An 18,462-nucleotide genomic window follows, 5' to 3' on the forward strand; every position below is an offset into this window, starting at 1 on the left:
GGTGGAGGGCACTGCAGGGTGGTGAGGTGGGGTGAAGCGACAGGCCCGGGCGCAGGGCACTGCTGAGTGGTGGAATGGGGTGGAGCGACAGGCCCTGGCAGTGGTCATTGCAGAGTGGTGGAGCGGCAGGCCCGGGCACAAGGCACTGCTGAGTGGTGGAATGGGGTGCAGCGACAGGCCCGGGCGCAGGGCACTGAGTGGTAGAATGGGGTGGAGTGACAGATCCAGGTGGAGGGCACTGTGGAGTAGTGAATAGGGTGGAGCGGTAGGCCCGGGCCACGGTTATTGCAGAGTGGTGGAATGGGGTGGAGCAACAGCCTCGGGTACAGGGCACTGATGAGTGGTGGAATGGGGTGGAGCGACAGGCCCGGGTGTAGGGCACTGCTGAGTGGTGGAATGGGGTGGAGCGAAAGGCCCGGGTGCAGGGCACTGTTGAGTGGTGGAATGGAGTGGAGCGAAAGGCTCAGATCGAGAGCACTGCGGAGTGGTGAGATGGGGTGGAGCGACAGGCCCAGGTGGAGGGCACTGCAGGGTGGTGAGGTGGGGTGAAGCGACAGGCCCGGGCGAAGGGCACTGCGGGGCGATGAGATGGGGCGGAGCAACAGGCCCGGGTGGAGGGCACTGCTGGGCGATGAGATGGCGTGAAGCGAAAGGCCCGGGTGCAGGGCCCTCCAGAGTGGTGGAATGGGGTGAAGCGACAGACCCAGGAGGGGGGCACTTTGGAATAGTGGAATAGAGTGGAGCGACAGGCCCGGGCAGCGGTAATTGTGGAGTGGTGTAATGGGGTTGAGCGACAAGCCCGGCTGCAGGGCACTGCTGAATGGTGGAATAGGGTGGAGCAAAAGGCTCAGATCGAGGGCACTGCGGAGTGGTGAGATGGGGTGAGGCGACACTCCCATGTGGAGGGCACTGCGGGACGATGAGATGGGGAGGAGCGACAGGCCCGGGCGAAGGGCACTGCGGAGTGGCGGGATGGGATGGAGCGGTAGGCCCGGGTGCATGGCACTGCTGAGTGGTGGAATCGGGTGGAGCGGTAGGCCCGGGTGCATGGCACTGCTGAGTGGTGGAATGGGGTGGAGCAGTAGGCCCGGGCGCAGGCCACTGCTGAGTGGTGGAATAGGGTGGAGTGGTAGGCCCGGGTGCATGGCACTGCTGAGTGGTGGAATGGGGTGGAGCAGTAGGCCCGGGCGCAGGCCACTGCTGAGTGGTGGAATAGGGTGGAGCGGTAGGCCCGGGTGCATGGCACTGCTGAGTGGTGGAATCGGGTGGAGCGGTAGGCCCGGGTGCATGGCACTGCTGAGTGGTGGAATGGGGTGGAGCAGTAGGCCCGGGCGCAGGCCACTGCTGAGTGGTGGAATAGGGTGGAGTGGAAGGCTCAGATCGAGGGCACTGCGGAGTGGTGAGATGGGGTGAAGCGACAGGCCCAGGTGAAGGGCACTGCAGGGCGATGAGATGGGGCGGAGTGACAGGCCCGGGCGGCGGGCACTGCGGCGTGGTGGGATGGGGTGGAGCGACAGGCCCGGGCGGTGGGCACGGCTCTTACACAGTGGGATCCGTTTCTCTGATAGGCCTGCACGTGGTGGGCGGTCTTGTCGTCGGGGAGGTGGACGGGGCCCCTGCTGTAACACAGCAAGGACGAGCTGCTATCACTTGGTACATGGGGAAGAGAGGGAGCTGCATCAGCAAAGTCATAGGAGCGCGGGAGCGGAGGACGCGGAGGAACGCGCTCCTCTTCCTGCAGATTGCAGAACAGGTCGTTACAGAGACGCAGGGACAGCGGCGCATTGTCATCTCACCGGAAAGCAGCACGGGCCTACACAAGCCCACACTGCCAGGCCGCCCCACACCCTGCCGTCAGCCAGCCCCGCACCCTGCCGTCAGCCAGCCCCGCACTCATCCTCCACCACCAGGGGGCGCTCACCACACACAGGGTCATGTGATCGAGGAGTCCGCCCTCTCCACAACCAGGGCCTGGAGCCCCCATAATGATCACATCCCATAATACACACCAACCATGCAGCAGACAGGACGCTGACACAGTCAGGACTGCGCAGCCCCCGTCGGGTGGAGCACACATGCACCATGCGGACCCTGCCCACTGTAGGCGCAGCACTCACCTCCCCTGACGTCAGCCCTGAAGATGGCAGCTTGGGGTCTCCTGTAAGATATTAGTAAGAGGTAATCATTAGGATGTGGCCGGCCTCCTCCATGCTTTACACTACAGCTGCGCTCCAGCCCTCACCTGTCTCCAGCCGCCGTTGCTTGTGCTTACTGAGACCCTCCATCACGTCCTGAATCCTCCAGATCTCCTTCTGCATCTGCGCTCGCTGGATGCCGGCGGCCTCTGTCTGCAGAGAGCAGGTGGTGAGCGGGCGCTGCGCAATGTGCACACTGCCCCATATACAACTGCGCTGCTGCTCTCTGGAAGCAGCCAGCAGTGCCGCATCCCCAGGCCACTTCTGACCACCCACAGAGGTGGCAGAGGCTCTTACCTGGACCTCCCCCAGGCGCTCTAATCGCTCCCGAATCCCGTTTCTTGCAGTGGTGACCTCTCGCTCTAACTTGTCGTATTCCCTCCAGGATCGCTCCAACTCCTGCATTAATGGGGAGAAGAACGGAGCGTTACAGGCGCGGCTCTGCGACACCGCCGAGCGAGAGGGAGCACCGCCAGCGGGAGTGATACAGACCCCCTAGTGGCAGCCGCTGGCATGCAGACAGGCCTGTGTGTGGCAGCAGGACGGGCACTCACCGCCGTGGCGCGGGACACCTCGCGGCAGGTACTCAGCAGCCCGCTCTGCAGATCGTCGCGCTGCAGCACCACACTCTGGACGGCGGAAGGGGTCTCGGTGCTCATCTCGATCTCCTGACTGGCAGACAGCAGCGCTTGCTCCAGCGTGTACTGCAGGGACACAAGTCCGTGACTGCGGGGCAGCAGCAGAGGGGGGCCACCACCGGGGGGGGGGGGGATCCATCAGCGCGGGGGGGGGGGGGGGCACGCTCACCTTCTCCTTGTGCAGCTGCTGCAGCTTCTGCTCCAGAGCCTGCACCAGCTTGTCCTGCTCACAGAGTCTGCTGAGTGTGGCCTGGAGGATAGAAATGCAGTCAGCGGGGGAGAGGGGGGAGGCCGTCAGCAAGGAGGAAGATGGAGGGAGGCCGTCAGCAAGGAGGAAGATGGAGGGAGGCCGTCAGCAAGGAGGAAGATGGAGGGAGGCCGTCAGCAAGGAGGAAGATGGAGGGAGGCCGTCAGCAAGGAGGAAGATGGAGGGAGGCCGTCAGCAAGGAGGAAGATGGAGGGAGGCCGTCAGCAAGGAGGAAGATGGAGGGAGGCCGTCAGCAAGGAGGAAGATGGAGGGAGGCCGTCAGCAAGGAGGAAGATGGAGGGAGGCCGTCAGCAAGGAGGAAGATGGAGGGAGGCCGTCAGCAAGGAGGAAGATGGAGGGAGGCCGTCAGCAAGGAGGAAGATGGAGGGAGGCCGTCAGCAAGGAGGAAGATGGAGGGAGGCCGTCAGCAAGGAGGAAGATGGAGGGAGGCCGTCAGCAAGGAGGAAGATGGAGGGAGGCCGTCAGCAAGGAGGAAGATGGAGGGAGGCCGTCAGCAAGGAGGAAGATGGAGGGAGGCCGTCAGCAAGGAGGAAGATGGAGGGAGGCCGTCAGCAAGGAGGAAGATGGAGGGAGGCCGTCAGCAAGGAGGAAGATGGAGGGAGGCCGTCAGCAAGGAGGAAGATGGAGGGAGGCCGTCAGCAAGGAGGAAGATGGAGGGAGGCCGTCAGCAAGGAGGAAGATGGAGGAGGCCGTCAGCAAGGAGGAAGATGGAGGGAGGCCGTCAGCAAGGAGGAAGATGGAGGGAGGCCGTCAGCAAGGAGGAAGATGGAGGGAGGCCGTCAGCAAGGAGGAAGATGGAGGGAGGCCGTCAGCAAGGAGGAAGATGGAGGGAGGCCGTCAGCAAGGAGGAAGATGGAGGGAGGCCGTCAGCAAGGAGGAAGATGGAGGAGGCCGTCAGCAAGGAGGGAGATGGAGGGAGGCCGTCAGCAAGGAGGAAGATGGAGGGAGGCCGCCAGCAAGGAGGAAGATGGAGGGAGGCCGCCAGCAAGGAGGAAGATGGAGGGAGGCCGCCAGCAAGGAGGAAGATGGAGGGAGGCCGCCAGCAAGGAGGAAGATGGAGGGAGGCCGTCAGCAAGGAGGGAGATGGAGGGAGGCCGTCAGCAAGGAGGGAGATGGAGGGAGGCCGTCAGCAAGGAGGGAGATGGAGGGAGGCCGTCAGCAAGGAGGGAGATGGAGGGAGGCCGTCAGCAAGGAGGAAGATGGAGGGAGGCCGCCAGCAAGGAGGAAGATGGAGGGAGGCCGTCAGCAAGGAGGAAGATGGAGGGAGGCCGTCAGCAAGGAGGAAGATGGAGGGAGGCCGTCAGCAAGGAGGAAGATGGAGGAGGCCGTCAGCAACAAGGAGAGGGGGGAGGCCGTCAGCAAAGAGAGAGGGAGGCCATCTGCGGGTAGAGGGAGGCCGTCAGCGTGGAAAAGCTGCAGTCCGCAGAGAGGGAAGCAGTCAGCAAGTAGACAGAGGTTAGATGGGCGTTGTCCGGTACAGAAACACACACACATCCTGCACGCTCTGGTGAACGTCCCCAGCTCCCTTTCTAGCCCAGCAGAGGGTTCGTCACAATGTGTCAATCTGCACAATCCTCAGGGACTCCAGACCGAAAGGTTGTAACAAACCCGCAGCCCGATGAGGGGCAGAGACCTTGAGATTAGCAGTGTGGCTCACTGGGCTGCTTGCTGTCCTTTTATCAGCAGATGGGGCCCCCTGTAGTGGATTTGTCTGTCCTCTGAGGTGGCTGTTGGGAGAACGATTATACACCTCTGACTGACGGCACTACAGGGGCAGAGGTGATGTACCGCAGCGTGAGTAGGTCACCTGACCGCACCGCTGCCATCACTCATGCTTCTCAGAGGAGGGCGGCGATGAGGTCACCTGATCGCACCGCTGCCATCACTCCTGCCTCTCAGAGGAGGGCGGCGATGAGGTCACCTGATCGCACTGCTGCCATCACTCCTGCTTCTCAGAGGAGGGCGGCGATGAGGTCACCTGATCGCACTGCTGCCATCACTCCTGCTTCTCAGAGGAAGGCGGCGATGAGGTCACCTGACCGCACTGCTGCCATCACTCCTGCTTCTCAGAGGAGGGCGGCGATGAGGTCACCTGATCGCACTGCTGCCATCACTCCTGCTTCTCAGAGGAGGGCGGCGATGAGGTCACCTGACCGCACTGCTGCCATCACTCCTGCTTCTCAGAGGAGGGCGGCGATGAGGTCACCTGATCGCACTGCTGCCATCACTCCTGCTTCTCAGAGGAGGGGGCGATGAGGTCACCTGATCGCACTGCTGCCATCACTCCTGCTTCTCAGAGGAGGGCGGCGATGAGGTCACCTGACCGCACTGCTGCCATCACTCCTGCTTCTCAGAGGAGGGCGCGATGAGGTCACCTGATCGCACTGCTGCCATCACTCCTGCTTCTCAGAGGAGGGCGGCGATGAGGTCACCTGATCGCACCGCTGCCATCACTCCTGCTTCTCAGAGGAGGGCGGCGATGAGGTCACCTGATCGCACCGCTGCCATCACTCCTGCCTCTCAGAGGAGGGAGGCCATGAGGTCACCTGACCGCACCGCTGCCATCACTCCTGCTTCTCAGAGGAGGGCGGCGATGAGGTCACCTGATCGCACCGCTGCCATCACTCCTGCTTCTCAGAGGAGGGAGGCCATGAGGTCACCTGACCGCACCGCTGCCATCACTCCTGCTTCTCAGAGGAGGGCGGCGATGAGGTCACCTGATCGCACTGCTGCCATCACTCCTGCTTCTCAGAGGAGGGCGCGATGAGGTCACCTGACCGCACCGCTGCCATCACTCCTGCTTCTCAGAGGAGGGCGGCGATGAGGTCACCTGATCGCACTGCTGCCATCACTCCTGCTTCTCAGAGGAGGGCGCGATGAGGTCACCTGATCGCACTGCTGCCATCACTCCTGCTTCTCAGAGGAGGGCGGCGATGAGGTCACCTGATCGCACTGCTGCCATCACTCCTGCTACCTGGAGGAGGGTGGCGATGAGGTCACCTGACCGCACCGCTGCCATCACTCCTGCCTCTCAGAGGAGGGCGGCGATGAGGTCACCTGACCACACCGCTGCCATCACTCCTGCTTCTCAGAGGAGGGCGGCGATGAGGTCACCTGATCGCACCGCTGCCATCACTCCTGCTTCTCAGAGGAGGGAGGCCATGAGGTCACCTGACCGCACCGCTGCCATCACTCCTGCTTCTCAGAGGAGGGCGGCAATGAGGTTACCTGATCGCACCGCTGCCATCACTCCTGCTTCTCAGAGGAGGGAGGCCATGAGGTCACCTGACCGCACCGCTGCCATCACTCCTGCTTCTCAGAGGAGGGCGGCAATGAGGTTACCTGATCGCACCGCTGCCATCACTCCTGCTTCTCAGAGGAGGGCGCGATGAGGTCACCTGATCGCACCGCTGCAATCACTCCTGCTTCTCAGAGGAGGGCGGCGATGAGGTCACCTGATCGCACCGCTGCCATCACTCCTGCTTCTCAGAGGAGGGCGGCGATGAGGTCACCTGATCGCACCGTTGCCATCACTCCTGCTTCTCAGAGGATTGTGGCGATGAGGTCACCTGATCGCACCGCTGCCATCACTCCTGCTTCTCAGAGGAGGGCGGCGATGAGGTCACCTGATCGCACTGCTGCCATCACTCCTGCTTCTCAGAGGAGGGCGGCGATGAGGTCACCTGATCGCACTGCTGCCATCACTCCTGCTTCTCAGAGGAGGGCGCGATGAGGTCACCTGATCGCACTGCTGCCATCACTCCTGCTTCTCAGAGGAGGGCGGCGATGAGGTCACCTGATCGCACCGCTGCCATCACTCCTGCTTCTCAGAGGAGGGCGGCGATGAGGTCACCTGATCGCACCGCTGCCATCACTCCTGCCTCTCAGAGGAGGGAGGCCATGAGGTCACCTGATCGCACCGCTGCCATCACTCCTGCTTCTCAGAGGAGGGAGGCCATGAGGTCACCTGACCGCACCGCTGCCATCACTCCTGCTTCTCAGAGGAGGGCGCGATGAGGTTACCTGATCGCACCGCTGCAATCACTCCTGCTTCTCAGAGGAGGGCGGCGATGAGGTCACCTGATCGCACTGCTGCCATCACTCCTGCTACCTGGAGGAGGGTGGCGATGAGGTCACCTGACCGCACCGCTGCCATCACTCCTGCCTCTCAGAGGAGGGCGGCGATGAGGTCACCTGACCACACCGCTGCCATCACTCCTGCTTCTCAGAGGAGGGCGGCGATGAGGTCACCTGATCGCACCGCTGCCATCACTCCTGCTTCTCAGAGGAGGGAGGCCATGAGGTCACCTGACCGCACCGCTGCCATCACTCCTGCTTCTCAGAGGAGGGCGGCAATGAGGTTACCTGATCGCACCGCTGCCATCACTCCTGCTTCTCAGAGGAGGGAGGCCATGAGGTCACCTGACCGCACCGCTGCCATCACTCCTGCTTCTCAGAGGAGGGCGGCAATGAGGTTACCTGATCGCACCGCTGCCATCACTTCTGCTTCTCAGAGGAGGGCGCGATGAGGTCACCTGATCGCACCGCTGCAATCACTCCTGCTTCTCAGAGGAGGGCGGCGATGAGGTCACCTGACCGCACCGCTGCCATCACTCCTGCTTCTCAGAGGAGGGCGGCGATGAGGTCACCTGATCGCACCGCTGCCATCACTCCTGCTTCTCAGAGGAGGGCGGCGATGAGGTCACCTGATCGCACCGTTGCCATCACTCCTGCTTCTCAGAGGATTGTGGCGATGAGGTCACCTGATCGCACCGCTGCCATCACTCCTGCTTCTCAGAGGAGGGCGGCGATGAGGTCACCTGATCGCACCGCTGCCATCACTCCTGCTTCTCAGAGGAGGGCGGCGATGAGCGCCACAATGGAGCCTTAGACAGATATGGCGGAAATAGTGTGAGGGGAAGAATGGAGACTTGCACAGAAGGGGGCAGTGTAGCTGGGGTCAGTGACCTGACATTACAATTGATCGCTGTACTAAGCTTCGTTCTTGTATTCACGTACGGATGGCGGTTTCGCCGACTGATCCCTGTACGGATGGCGGTTCTGGTGACTGATCCCTGTACTGATGGTGGTTCCGGTAATGTATTCATGCAATAATCAAGGTGTGTTCATGTACTGATGGGGATTCTGGTGATGTGTACATGTACATATGATAGTTCTGCGGAGGGTGGGTGTAGTGCTGTATCTGTGTGCGGATGATGGTTCTGGTGATGTATTTATGTACTGATGGTGGTTCTGGTGAAGTATTCATGTGCTTTTATTGGTTCTGATCCTGTACACATTAAGTCCATAACTTGTCAGATACTCTTTTCCACGACTATGATAACGTATTGTGGCGTCTGACAAGTTAATGTTAGCAAGATTAATTATAAAATTCAGCACTATAGCATGCCAGATCCTAAGAGTATAATCAGATGTGAGCGGTAACTTGACGACTACTCAAACTGCTTAAAAACGGTGTCGAGGAGGGAGTGGCAAACAATAATTGCTGCCTATGCACATCGTACACAGCGATGCCAATCATTCAGGGCACTGCTAGACCTGCAGTAAGCGACATCCCGGGGATCAGGGTCTCTGCCCCGACATCAGGCTGCTCTCAGATGGGGCGACACCTGCTGACAGACGCCCTTCAAGCAGGTGCATCCTGGGCGAGGTTCACACTTGGGTGGAGCCTCAGTAATCACACAACGCTGCACTGGTTTTTACATTAAAATGGTGGTAACCTGGACGGAAACCAAACGTTGCCCATTATGATGATTGGGGTCTGGCGATGTCTCTGTTCCTATGACGGAGAACTGAACGGCGGTGTGACCCAGTAACAAATGATGAGGGTAGTGGTCGGAGTTCTCTCTCATTGTACGTGGCACTACTACACCCAGCATCTGGCGGCCCGGATACTCACATCGATGTCCAGCTCCTCCGTCCGGTGTTTATACGTCGTCGTCCTGCCGTCGTCCTGAGTCATCTGCGAAGGAAACGCCACAATTACACAGCCACAGTCAGGTCCGGGGCAGAGGGGCGAAAATGGAGGCCGGCGGGAGCGGGACACATACTGGAGCGGATGATGACCCCCAACGTCCACCACAGTGGACTGTAAGCTAGACTGGGGGCCCCAGGGTGTGTACGGACCGTAAGCTCCTGGACTGGGGGCCCCGGGTGTGTACGGACCGTAAACTCCTGGACTGGGGGCCCCGGGGCGTATAAGGACCGTAAGCTCCTGGACTGGGGGCCCCGGGTGTGTACGGACCGTAAACTCCTGGACTGGGGGCCCCGGGGCGTATAAGGACCGTAAGCTCCTGGACTGGGGGCCCCGGGTGTGTACGGACCGTAAACTCCTGGACTGGGGGCCCCGGGGCGTGTAAGGACCGTACGCTCCTGGACTGGGGGCCCCAGGGCGTGTACGGACCGTAAGCTCCTGGACTGGGGGCCCCGGGCGTGTACGGACCGTAAGCTCCTAAGGTCGGGGCCCCGGGTGTGTACGGACCGTAAGCTCCTAAGGTCGGGGCCCCAGCTGTGTATGGACCGTAAGCTCCTGGACTGGGGGCCCCGGGGCGTGTACGGACCGTAAGCTCCTAAGGTCGGGGCTCCGGTTGTGTACGGACCGTAAGCTCCTAAGGTCGGGGCCCCGGGTGTGTACGGACCGTAAGCTAAGGTCGGGGCCCCGGGTGTGTACAGACTGTAAGCTCCTAAGGTCGGGGCCCCGGGTGTGTACGGACTGTAAGCTCCTAAGGTCGGGGCCCCGGGTGTGTACGGACTGTAAGCTCCTAAGGTCGGGGCCCCGGGTGTGTACGGACTGTAAGCTCCTAAGGTCGGGGCCCCGGGTGTGTACAGACTGTAAGCTCCTAAGGTCGGGGCCCCGGGTGTGTACAGACTGTAAGCTCCTAAGGTCGGGGCCCCGGGTGTGTACGGACTGTAAGCTCCTAAGGTCGGGGCCCCAGCTGTGTACGGACCGTAAGCTCCTAAGGTCGGGGCCCCGGGTGTGTACAGACCGTAAGCTCCTAAGGTCGGGGCCCTGGGTATGTACGGACTGTAAGCTCCTAAGGTCGGGGCCCCGGGTGTGTACGGACTGTAAGCTCCTAAGGTCGGGGCCCCGGGTGTGTACGGACTGTAAGCTCCTAAGGTCGGGGCCCCAGCTGTGTACGGACCGTAAGCTCCTAAGGTCGGGGCCCCAGCTGTGTACGGACTGTAAGCTCCTAAGGTCGGGGATCCGGGTGTGTACGGACCGTAAGCTCCTAAGGTCGGGGTCCCGGGTGTGTACGGACTGTAAGCTCCTAAGGTCGGGGCCCCGGGTGTGTACGGACTGTAAGCTCCTAAGGTCGGGGCCCCGGCTGTGTACGGACTGTAAGCTCCTAAGGTCGGGGTCCCGGGTGTGTACGGACTGTAAGCTCTTAAGGTCGGGGTCCCGGGTGTGTACGGACTGTAAGCTCTTAAGGTCGGGGTCCCGGGTGTGTACGGACTGTAAGCTCCTAAGGTCGGGGCCCAGGGTGTGTACGGACTGTAAGCTCCTAAGGTCGGGGCCCCGGGTGTGTACGGACTGTAAGCTCCTAAGGTCGGGGCCCCGGGTGTGTACGGACTGTAAGCTCCTAAGGTCGGGGTCCCGGGTGTGTACGGACTGTAAGCTCCTAAGGTCGGGGTCCCGGGTGTGTACGGACTGTAAGCTCTTAAGGTCGGGGTCCCGGGTGTGTACGGACTGTAAGCTCCTAAGGTCGGGGCCCAGGGTGTGTACGGACTGTAAGCTCCTAAGGTCGGGGTCCCGGGTGTGTACGGACTGTAAGCTCCTAAGGTCGGGGCCCCGGGTGTGTACGGACTGTAAGCTCCTAAGGTCGGGGCCCCGGCTGTGTACGGACTGTAAGCTCCTAAGGTCGGGGTCCCGGGTGTGTACGGACTGTAAGCTCTTAAGGTCGGGGTCCCGGGTGTGTACGGACTGTAAGCTCCTAAGGTCGGGGCCCAGGGTGTGTACGGACTGTAAGCTCCTAAGGTCGGGGCCCCGGGTGTGTACGGACTGTAAGCTCCTAAGGTCGGGGCCCCGGGTGTGTACGGACTGTAAGCTCCTAAGGTCGGGGTCCCGGGTGTGTACGGACTGTAAGCTCCTAAGGTCGGGGTCCCGGGTGTGTACGGACTGTAAGCTCTTAAGGTCGGGGTCCCGGGTGTGTACGGACTGTAAGCTCCTAAGGTCGGGGCCCAGGGTGTGTACGGACTGTAAGCTCTTAAGGTCGGGGTCCCGGGTGTGTACGGACTGTAAGCTCCTAAGGTCGGGGCCCAGGGTGTGTATGCACTGTAAGCTCCTAAGGTCGGGGTCCCGGGTGTGTACGGACTGTAAGCTCCTAAGGTCGGGGCCCAGGGTGTGTACGGACTGTAAGCTCCTAAGGTCGGGGCCCCGGGTGTGTACGGACTGTAAGCTCCTAAGGTCGGGGCCCCGGGTGTGTACGGACTGTAAGCTCCTAAGGTCGGGGCCCCGGCTGTGTACGGACCTGTACAATCCACAGCAGCACCGAGGAAGCAGAGAGGTGAGTATACACATAACAGGTATATGGCTGGAGGCAGGTGCTCTTCCTATGTACAGTGACATGTAAAAGTTTGTGCACCCCGAAAATGAAATGATCTCTAAAAGGCCTAAAGTAACAGAGGACACATTCCCTGATACACATACAGTAGTGATGTAAATAATAGCAGTGAGTTTAGAGTTATCACAATCTTTCTCCTCGTTGTTATTTCCAGCATTGGGGACATCGCTCGCTGATTACTAATTCACAACATGGAGAGAAATGTAGATAATTATTAACGACTTTACAGAAAATAACAATAAAGGACCATTGTTCTGTTATAATAAACAGCAGTGTCTGCATTTGTCTTTACAATCTCACACTATGTGTCTTCTCTCTTTTTGAGGATTGATCATTCCTGTGAATCACTATCCTTATATTTAGTTGTTACCCACAGGTTTTTAGAGCTGCGTCACATCTATGTTGCATAGAGTTAACCAACTTCTGGCTCCTGTTACCTGTTATTCAGCCCAGGAGGCTTTCACTACATCACACAATATTTTGGCATTTGTTGGTTTTGCCTCAGAAACATCATTTTTGATGTCCTATCGGATTAAGGTCCGGGGATTGGGCTGGCCATTCCATAACCTCAATTTTGTTGGGCTGGACCCAAGATTTTGCTGGTTTACTGGTGTGTTTAGGGTCGTTGTCTTGGTGAAACCCCCATTTCAAGGGCATATCCTCTTCAGCGTAAGGCAACATGACCTCTTCAAGTATTTTAATATATGTAAACTGATCCATGATCCCTGGTATGCGGTAAATAGGTCTGGCACCATAGTAAGTGAAACATGCCCATATCATGATGCTTCCACCATGCTTCACTGTCTGCAGGGTGTACTGTGGCTGAATGCAGAGTTTGGCGGTCGTTTGATGAACTGTCTGGGGCCCTTGGACCCAAAAAGAACAATTTTACTTCCATCAGTCCACAAAATGTTTCTCCATTTCTCTTTAGACCAGTTGATGTGTTCTTTGGTAAATTGTATCCGCTTCAGTACATGTCTTTCTATTAACAGTGGGACTTTGCGGGGACTTCTTGCTCAGAGATTAGCTTCACACAGGCATCCTCTAACTGTCACAGTCCTCACAGGTAACTTGAGACTGTCTGTGATCATCCTGGAGCTGATCATCGGCTGAGCCTTTGCCATTCTGGCTATTCTTCCATCCATTCAGATGGTAGTCTTCCATTTTCTTTCCATTATAAAGCATTGGAGATCATTTTAGCTGAACAGCCGATCATTGTCTGCACTTCTTTATATCTTCTTTTTCTCTTTTAATCAAAGTACGCTGTTCTTCTGAACAAGATCTGAAACGACCCATATTTTTCAGGCTTTCAAGGAGAAATGCATGTCCAACATGTGCTGCTTCACCCTCATAAGAGCCTCCTGATTGAAGGGGTTGTTTTTACCTTCATGACCAGGCCAATTTTTACATTTCTGACCACTGTCACTTTAAGGAGGTAAAAACTCTGGAACGCTTCAACAGACCCCGCTGATTCTGAGACTGTTTTTTCGTGACATATTGTACTTCATGATTGTGGTAAAATTTCTTCAATATCACTTGCGTTTATTCGTGAAAAAAATCAGAAATTTGGTGAAAAATTTGAATTTTCGGGCCCTTAAATCAGAGCGATCTGTCACACAAAATAGTTAATAAATAACATTTCCCACATGTCTACTTTACATCAGAACAATTTTTTTTTTTTTATAAGGGTTAAAGTTTGACCGGCGATTTCTCATTTTTCTAACAAAATTTACAAAACCATTTTTTGTGACATTACATTTGAAGTGACTTTGAGGGGTCTATATGACAGAAAATACCCAAAAGTGACACCATTCTAAAAACTGCACCCCTCAAGGTGCTCAAAACCACATTCAAAGACTTTATTAACCCTTCAGGAATTTTTGGAATGTGGAAGAAAAAAATTAACAATTTAACTTTTTTCACAAAAAAGTCACTTTAGACCCAATTTTTTTTCATTATCGCAGGGGTAACAGGAAAAAATGGACCCCAAAATCTGTTGTGCAATTTCTCCTGAGTAAGCAGATACCCCATATGTGGGGGAAAACTACTGTGTGGGCGCACGGCAGGGCTCGGGAGGGAAGGAGCGCCATTTGACTTTTTTGAATGTAAAATTTCCTGGAATAATTAGCAGACGCCATGTTGCGTTTACGGAGCCCCTGATATGCCCTAAATAGTGGAAACCCCCCCCATAAGTGACACCATTTTGGAAACTAGACCCCTCAATGCGTTATTATCTAGGGGTGCAGTGATCATATTGACACCACAGGTGGGTCACTGAATTTTATACCATTGGCAACAAAGAAAAAAAATAATTTCGTTACTTTTTTACCACCAAAAGGGTTAGTTTGTTTGTTTTAGCCCCAGATGTTACATTTTTACACTGGGAAATAGGTAAAAATGGCACCGAAATGTGTCCCACAATTTCTGTTGACTGTAGAGATACCCCATATGTGGCTGTTTTTGTTGATTGATTTGAAGCTTTTGTTAGGAACATTTTACATAACATTCGAGATCACATTTATCCTGCGCTCTACCGCTGAGCACTTCCATCGGGGTTTCCATCTAAGTATCTGAGTGACGTGATTCAGATGAAACCACCGAGGGATCCGTTTACTATAATGAGGCAGCAGAGTTACTCTGGACTCCGTCTAGCCTTTTGGTTTTTTTCCGTCCGTATCACATATTTCAGAGATTTACACGGAAACCCCAGTGTAAGCGCTCAGCGCAGAGCGCAGGATAAATGTGAGCCGGGCCTTACTGCGATCTTTGGGAGGCAGATTGTTGCTTTTACACAATAAAAGCTATTTTATAGGCAAAGTAATTGTTTTTGCATCGCTTTATTCTGAGAGCTGTAACTTTTTTTTTCTGCTGATGGAGCTTGTATGGCGGATTGTTTTTTTGCGAGACAAGATGGCGTTTTCAGTGGTACCATTTATATTCACATTTGTCTTTTTGATCAGTGCTCCGTCCCGGGTGTCAGAATCAGCGGGCAATCACCATGACGTATCTATACTGCATCGGTCGGGAAGTCCTTCCCACCGATGACGTATATATATGTACTACAAATGGCAGGAAGGGGTTAACCAGCCTGTTATGGTTAGGTCTTGTTCACCATCGTTGGGAAAGGCCGGTGATGGGGATTTCCAGCTTTATAAAATCAGCCTCCTCTAACCTTGTGCCAGAAACCAGCAGCCGTGGGGTCTTCTAAGCAGCCGCCGAGCAATGAGAATGGTGGAGGCCACAAAGCAGGAGAAGCTATAAGATAGCAAAGTGTTTTCAATTTGCCCTTTCCTCAGTTCAAAATGTAATTGAGAAATGTCAGTTACCAGGAACAGTGAAGGTCAAGATAAGGTCTGGAAGACCAAGCAAAATGTCAGTGAGAAGCAAATCAGACCTTGCTGGCTGCAAAAGACCTTCAGGAAGATTTAGCAGACTCTAGAGTTATGATCCATTACTCTACTGTTCAGAGATACCTCCACAAATATAGCCTTCATGGAAGAGTCATCAGAAGAAAACCTCTCCTGCGTCCTCACCATAAAATTCAGCATCAGAAGTAGCAAAAGAACATCTAGACAAGCCTGAGGCATCCTGGAAACAAGTCCTGTGGACCGATGAGGTAAAATAGAACTCTGTGACCACAATGATGAAAGCTATGTGTGGAGAAGAGGGCTCAGAATGTCAGGAGAAGAACATCCCGCCAACCATTAAGCATGGGGGAGGATCAATCCTGCTTTGGGTCTGTGTTGCAGCCAATTGCACGGGGAACATTTCATGGGTAGAAGGGAGAATGGAGTCAATGAAATTTCAACAAATTCTTGATGCAAATATAACACCATCTGTAAAAAAGCTGAAGATGAAAAGAGGACGAGTCTACAAATACATAATGATCCTAAACACTCGTTACAATCCACAATAGACGACCTCAAAAGGCGCAAACTGAAGGTTTTACAATGGCCCTCACAGTTCCCTGATCTGAAGATCATTGAAAATCTGTAGCCAGACCTCAAAATAGCAGAGAAGGCAAGGAATTCTCCAAGCTGAATGGAGGAAAATCCCTCAAACAAGAAGTGAAAGACTCTTGTCTGGCTACAAAAAGAGCTTACAAGCTGTGATACTGCAAAAGGGGGCGCTACTAGGTACTGACCATGCAGGGGGCACAAACTTTTGCATCGGGGCCCATTTTTCTTTTTGTAATTTTTAAAAAGCAAAAAATACAATACACATATATATATATATGTTTTGTTGCCTAAAATACAAAGGAAATGTATCGTCTTTAACCCTTTCAGATTATTTCATCTTCAACTGTTCACAACAGTCATTTTGGCCAGGGGTGCCCAAACTTTTACATACCACTGTAGTTACGAACACCTTTGTTGCCAGAGTCCCCACGACAACACTTCCTGCTATGAGACATCATGGACATTGCAATCATGTGAAATCCAAGTGTAACCGACGCCCTGTGTAACGCTGCACAAGCATATAACACAGAAGTGTAGTCATGGGGGCAAATGGAAACCGAACGAAGACAACCTTATGTTCTGTGCCTACCTGCCGCCATGACACCCCCCCGACCCAGCTTTATGGCAGACCACCCAATATCTGGGGCAAGTGGTGTACACAGACGGGCAGGGTCACCCGGAGCGGAAGAGCGCAACACACAACCATGCGAGGCCAGGCATGAGGTCATGGGGGAGGGGCCCTGTACATATGAGGTCATGGGGGTCGGAAGCCTCTACACGTGATATAGCGGGGGGTCGGAAGCCTCTACACGTGATATAGCGGGGGGTCGGAAGCCTCTACACGTGATATAGCGGGGGGCGGAAGCCTCTACACGTGATATAGCGGGGGGGCGGAAGCCTCTACACGTGATATAGCGGGGGGGCGGAAGCCTCTACACGTGATATAGCGGGGGGCGGAAGCCTCTACACGTGATATACCGGGGGGCGGAAGCCTCTACACGTGATATAGAGGGGGGCGGAAGCCTCTACACGTGATATTGCCGGGGGCGGAAGCCTCTACACGTGATATAGAGGGGGGCGGAAGCCTCTACACGTGATATAGCGGGGGGCGGAAGCCTCTACACGTGATATAGCGGGGGGCGGGAGCCTCTACACGTGATATAGCGGGGGGCGGAAGCCTCTACACGTGATATAGCGGGGGGGGCGGGAGCCTCTACACGTGATATAGCGGGGGGGCGGAAGCCTCTACACGTGATATAGCGGGGGGCGGAAGCCTCTACACGTGATATAGCGGGGGGCGGAAGCCTCTACACGTGATATAGCGGGGGGCGGAAGCCTCTACACGTGATATAGCGGGGGGCGGGAGCCTCTACACGTGATATAGCGGGGGGCGGGAGCCTCTACACGTGATATAGCGGGGGGCGGGAGCCTCTACACGTGATATAGCGGGGGGCGGGAGCCTCTACACGTGATATAGCGGGGGGCGGGAGCCTCTACACGTGATATAGCGGGGGGCGGGAGCCTCTACACGTGATATAGCGGGGGGCGGGAGCCTCTACACGTGATATAGCGGGGGCGGAAGCCTCTACACGTGATATAGCGGGGGGCGGAAGCCTCTACACGTGATATAGCGGGGGGCGGAAGCCTCTACACGTGATATAGCGGGGGCGGAAGCCTCTACACGTGATATAGCGGGGGGCGGAAGCCTCTACACGTGATATAGCGGGGGGCGGAAGCCTCTACACGTGATATAGCGGGGGGCGGGAGCCTCTACACGTGATATAGCGGGGGGCGGGAGCCTCTACACGTGATATAGCGGGGGGCGGGAGCCTCTACACGTGATATAGCGGGGGCGGGAGCCTCTACACGTGATATAGCGGGGGCGGGAGCCTCTACACGTGATATAGCGGGGGCGGGAGCCTCTACACGTGATATAGCGGGGGGCGGGAGCCTCTACACGTGATATAGCGGGGGGCGGGAGCCTCTACACGTGATATAGCGGGGGGCGGGAGCCTCTACACGTGATATAGCGGGGGGCGGAAGCCTCTACACGTGATATAGCGGGGGGCGGAAGCCTCTACACGCGATATAGCGGGGGGCGGGAGCCTCTACACGCGATATAGCGGGGGGCGGGAGCCTCTACACGTGATATAGCGGGGGGGGCGGGAGCCTCTACACGTGATATAGCGGGGGGGGCGGGAGCCTCTACACGTGATATAGCGGGGGGCGGGAGCCTCTACACGTGATATAGCGGGGGGCGGGAGCCTCTACACGTGATATAGCGGGGGGCGGGAGCCTCTACACGTGATATAGCGGGGGGCGGGAGCCTCTACACGTGATATAGCGGGGGGCGGGAGCCTCTACACGTGATATAGAGGGGGGCGGGAGCCTCTACACGTGATATAGCGGGGGGCGGGAGCCTCTACACGTGATATAGCGGGGGGCGGAAGCCTCTACACGTGATATAGCGGGGGGCGGGAGCCTCTACACGTGATATAGCGGGGGGCGGGAGCCTCTACACGTGATATAGCGGGGGGCGGGAGCCTCTACACGTGATATAGCGGGGGGCGGGAGCCTCTACACGTGATATAGCGGGGGGCGGGAGCCTCTACACGTGATATAGCGGGGGGCGGGAGCCTCTGGATACGATATAGCGGGGGGCAGAAGCCTCTACACGTGATATAGCGGGGGGGAGAAGCCTCTACACGTGATATACCGGGGGGCGGAAGCCTCTACACGTGATATAGCGGGGGCGGAAGCCTCTACACGTGATATAGCGGGGGGCGGAAGCCTCTACACGTGATATAGCGGGGGGCAGAA

General features: G+C 56.6%; 1 protein-coding gene across 11 annotated transcripts in view; it reads right to left on the reverse strand.

The window, feature by feature from the left end:
• Window positions 1-84: 84 nt before the first annotated feature.
• The window catches only part of PLEKHA5 (pleckstrin homology domain containing A5), a 159,291-nt gene continuing 140,913 nt past the window's right edge, over window positions 85-18,462 (reverse strand). For 6 of the 11 annotated variants that reach the window (XM_073650561.1, XM_073650560.1, XM_073650559.1 and 3 more), the window contains 7 exons: window positions 9,022-9,084; window positions 3,003-3,083; window positions 2,750-2,899; window positions 2,493-2,594; window positions 2,243-2,348; window positions 2,118-2,158; window positions 85-1,619 (listed from right to left, as the gene is read on the reverse strand). In XM_073650561.1, the coding sequence (XP_073506662.1) occupies window positions 105-1,619; window positions 2,118-2,158; window positions 2,243-2,348; window positions 2,493-2,594; window positions 2,750-2,899; window positions 3,003-3,083; window positions 9,022-9,084 (2,058 nt within the window). In that variant the 3' untranslated portion in view covers window positions 85-104. Of the gene's footprint in view, window positions 1,736-2,117; window positions 2,159-2,242; window positions 2,349-2,492; window positions 2,595-2,749; window positions 2,900-3,002; window positions 3,084-9,021; window positions 9,085-18,462 lie in introns of all 11 variants that reach the window. The other 5 variants (XM_073650569.1, XM_073650566.1, XM_073650568.1 and 2 more) reach the window with 3 other exon arrangements.

The sequence above is a fragment of the Phyllobates terribilis genome, unplaced genomic scaffold, assembly GCF_046119375.1.
Source record: "Phyllobates terribilis strain yellow unplaced genomic scaffold, ASM4611937v1 Scaffold_10__3_contigs__length_209671492, whole genome shotgun sequence".
Taxonomy (NCBI): Eukaryota; Metazoa; Chordata; class Amphibia; order Anura; family Dendrobatidae; genus Phyllobates; species Phyllobates terribilis.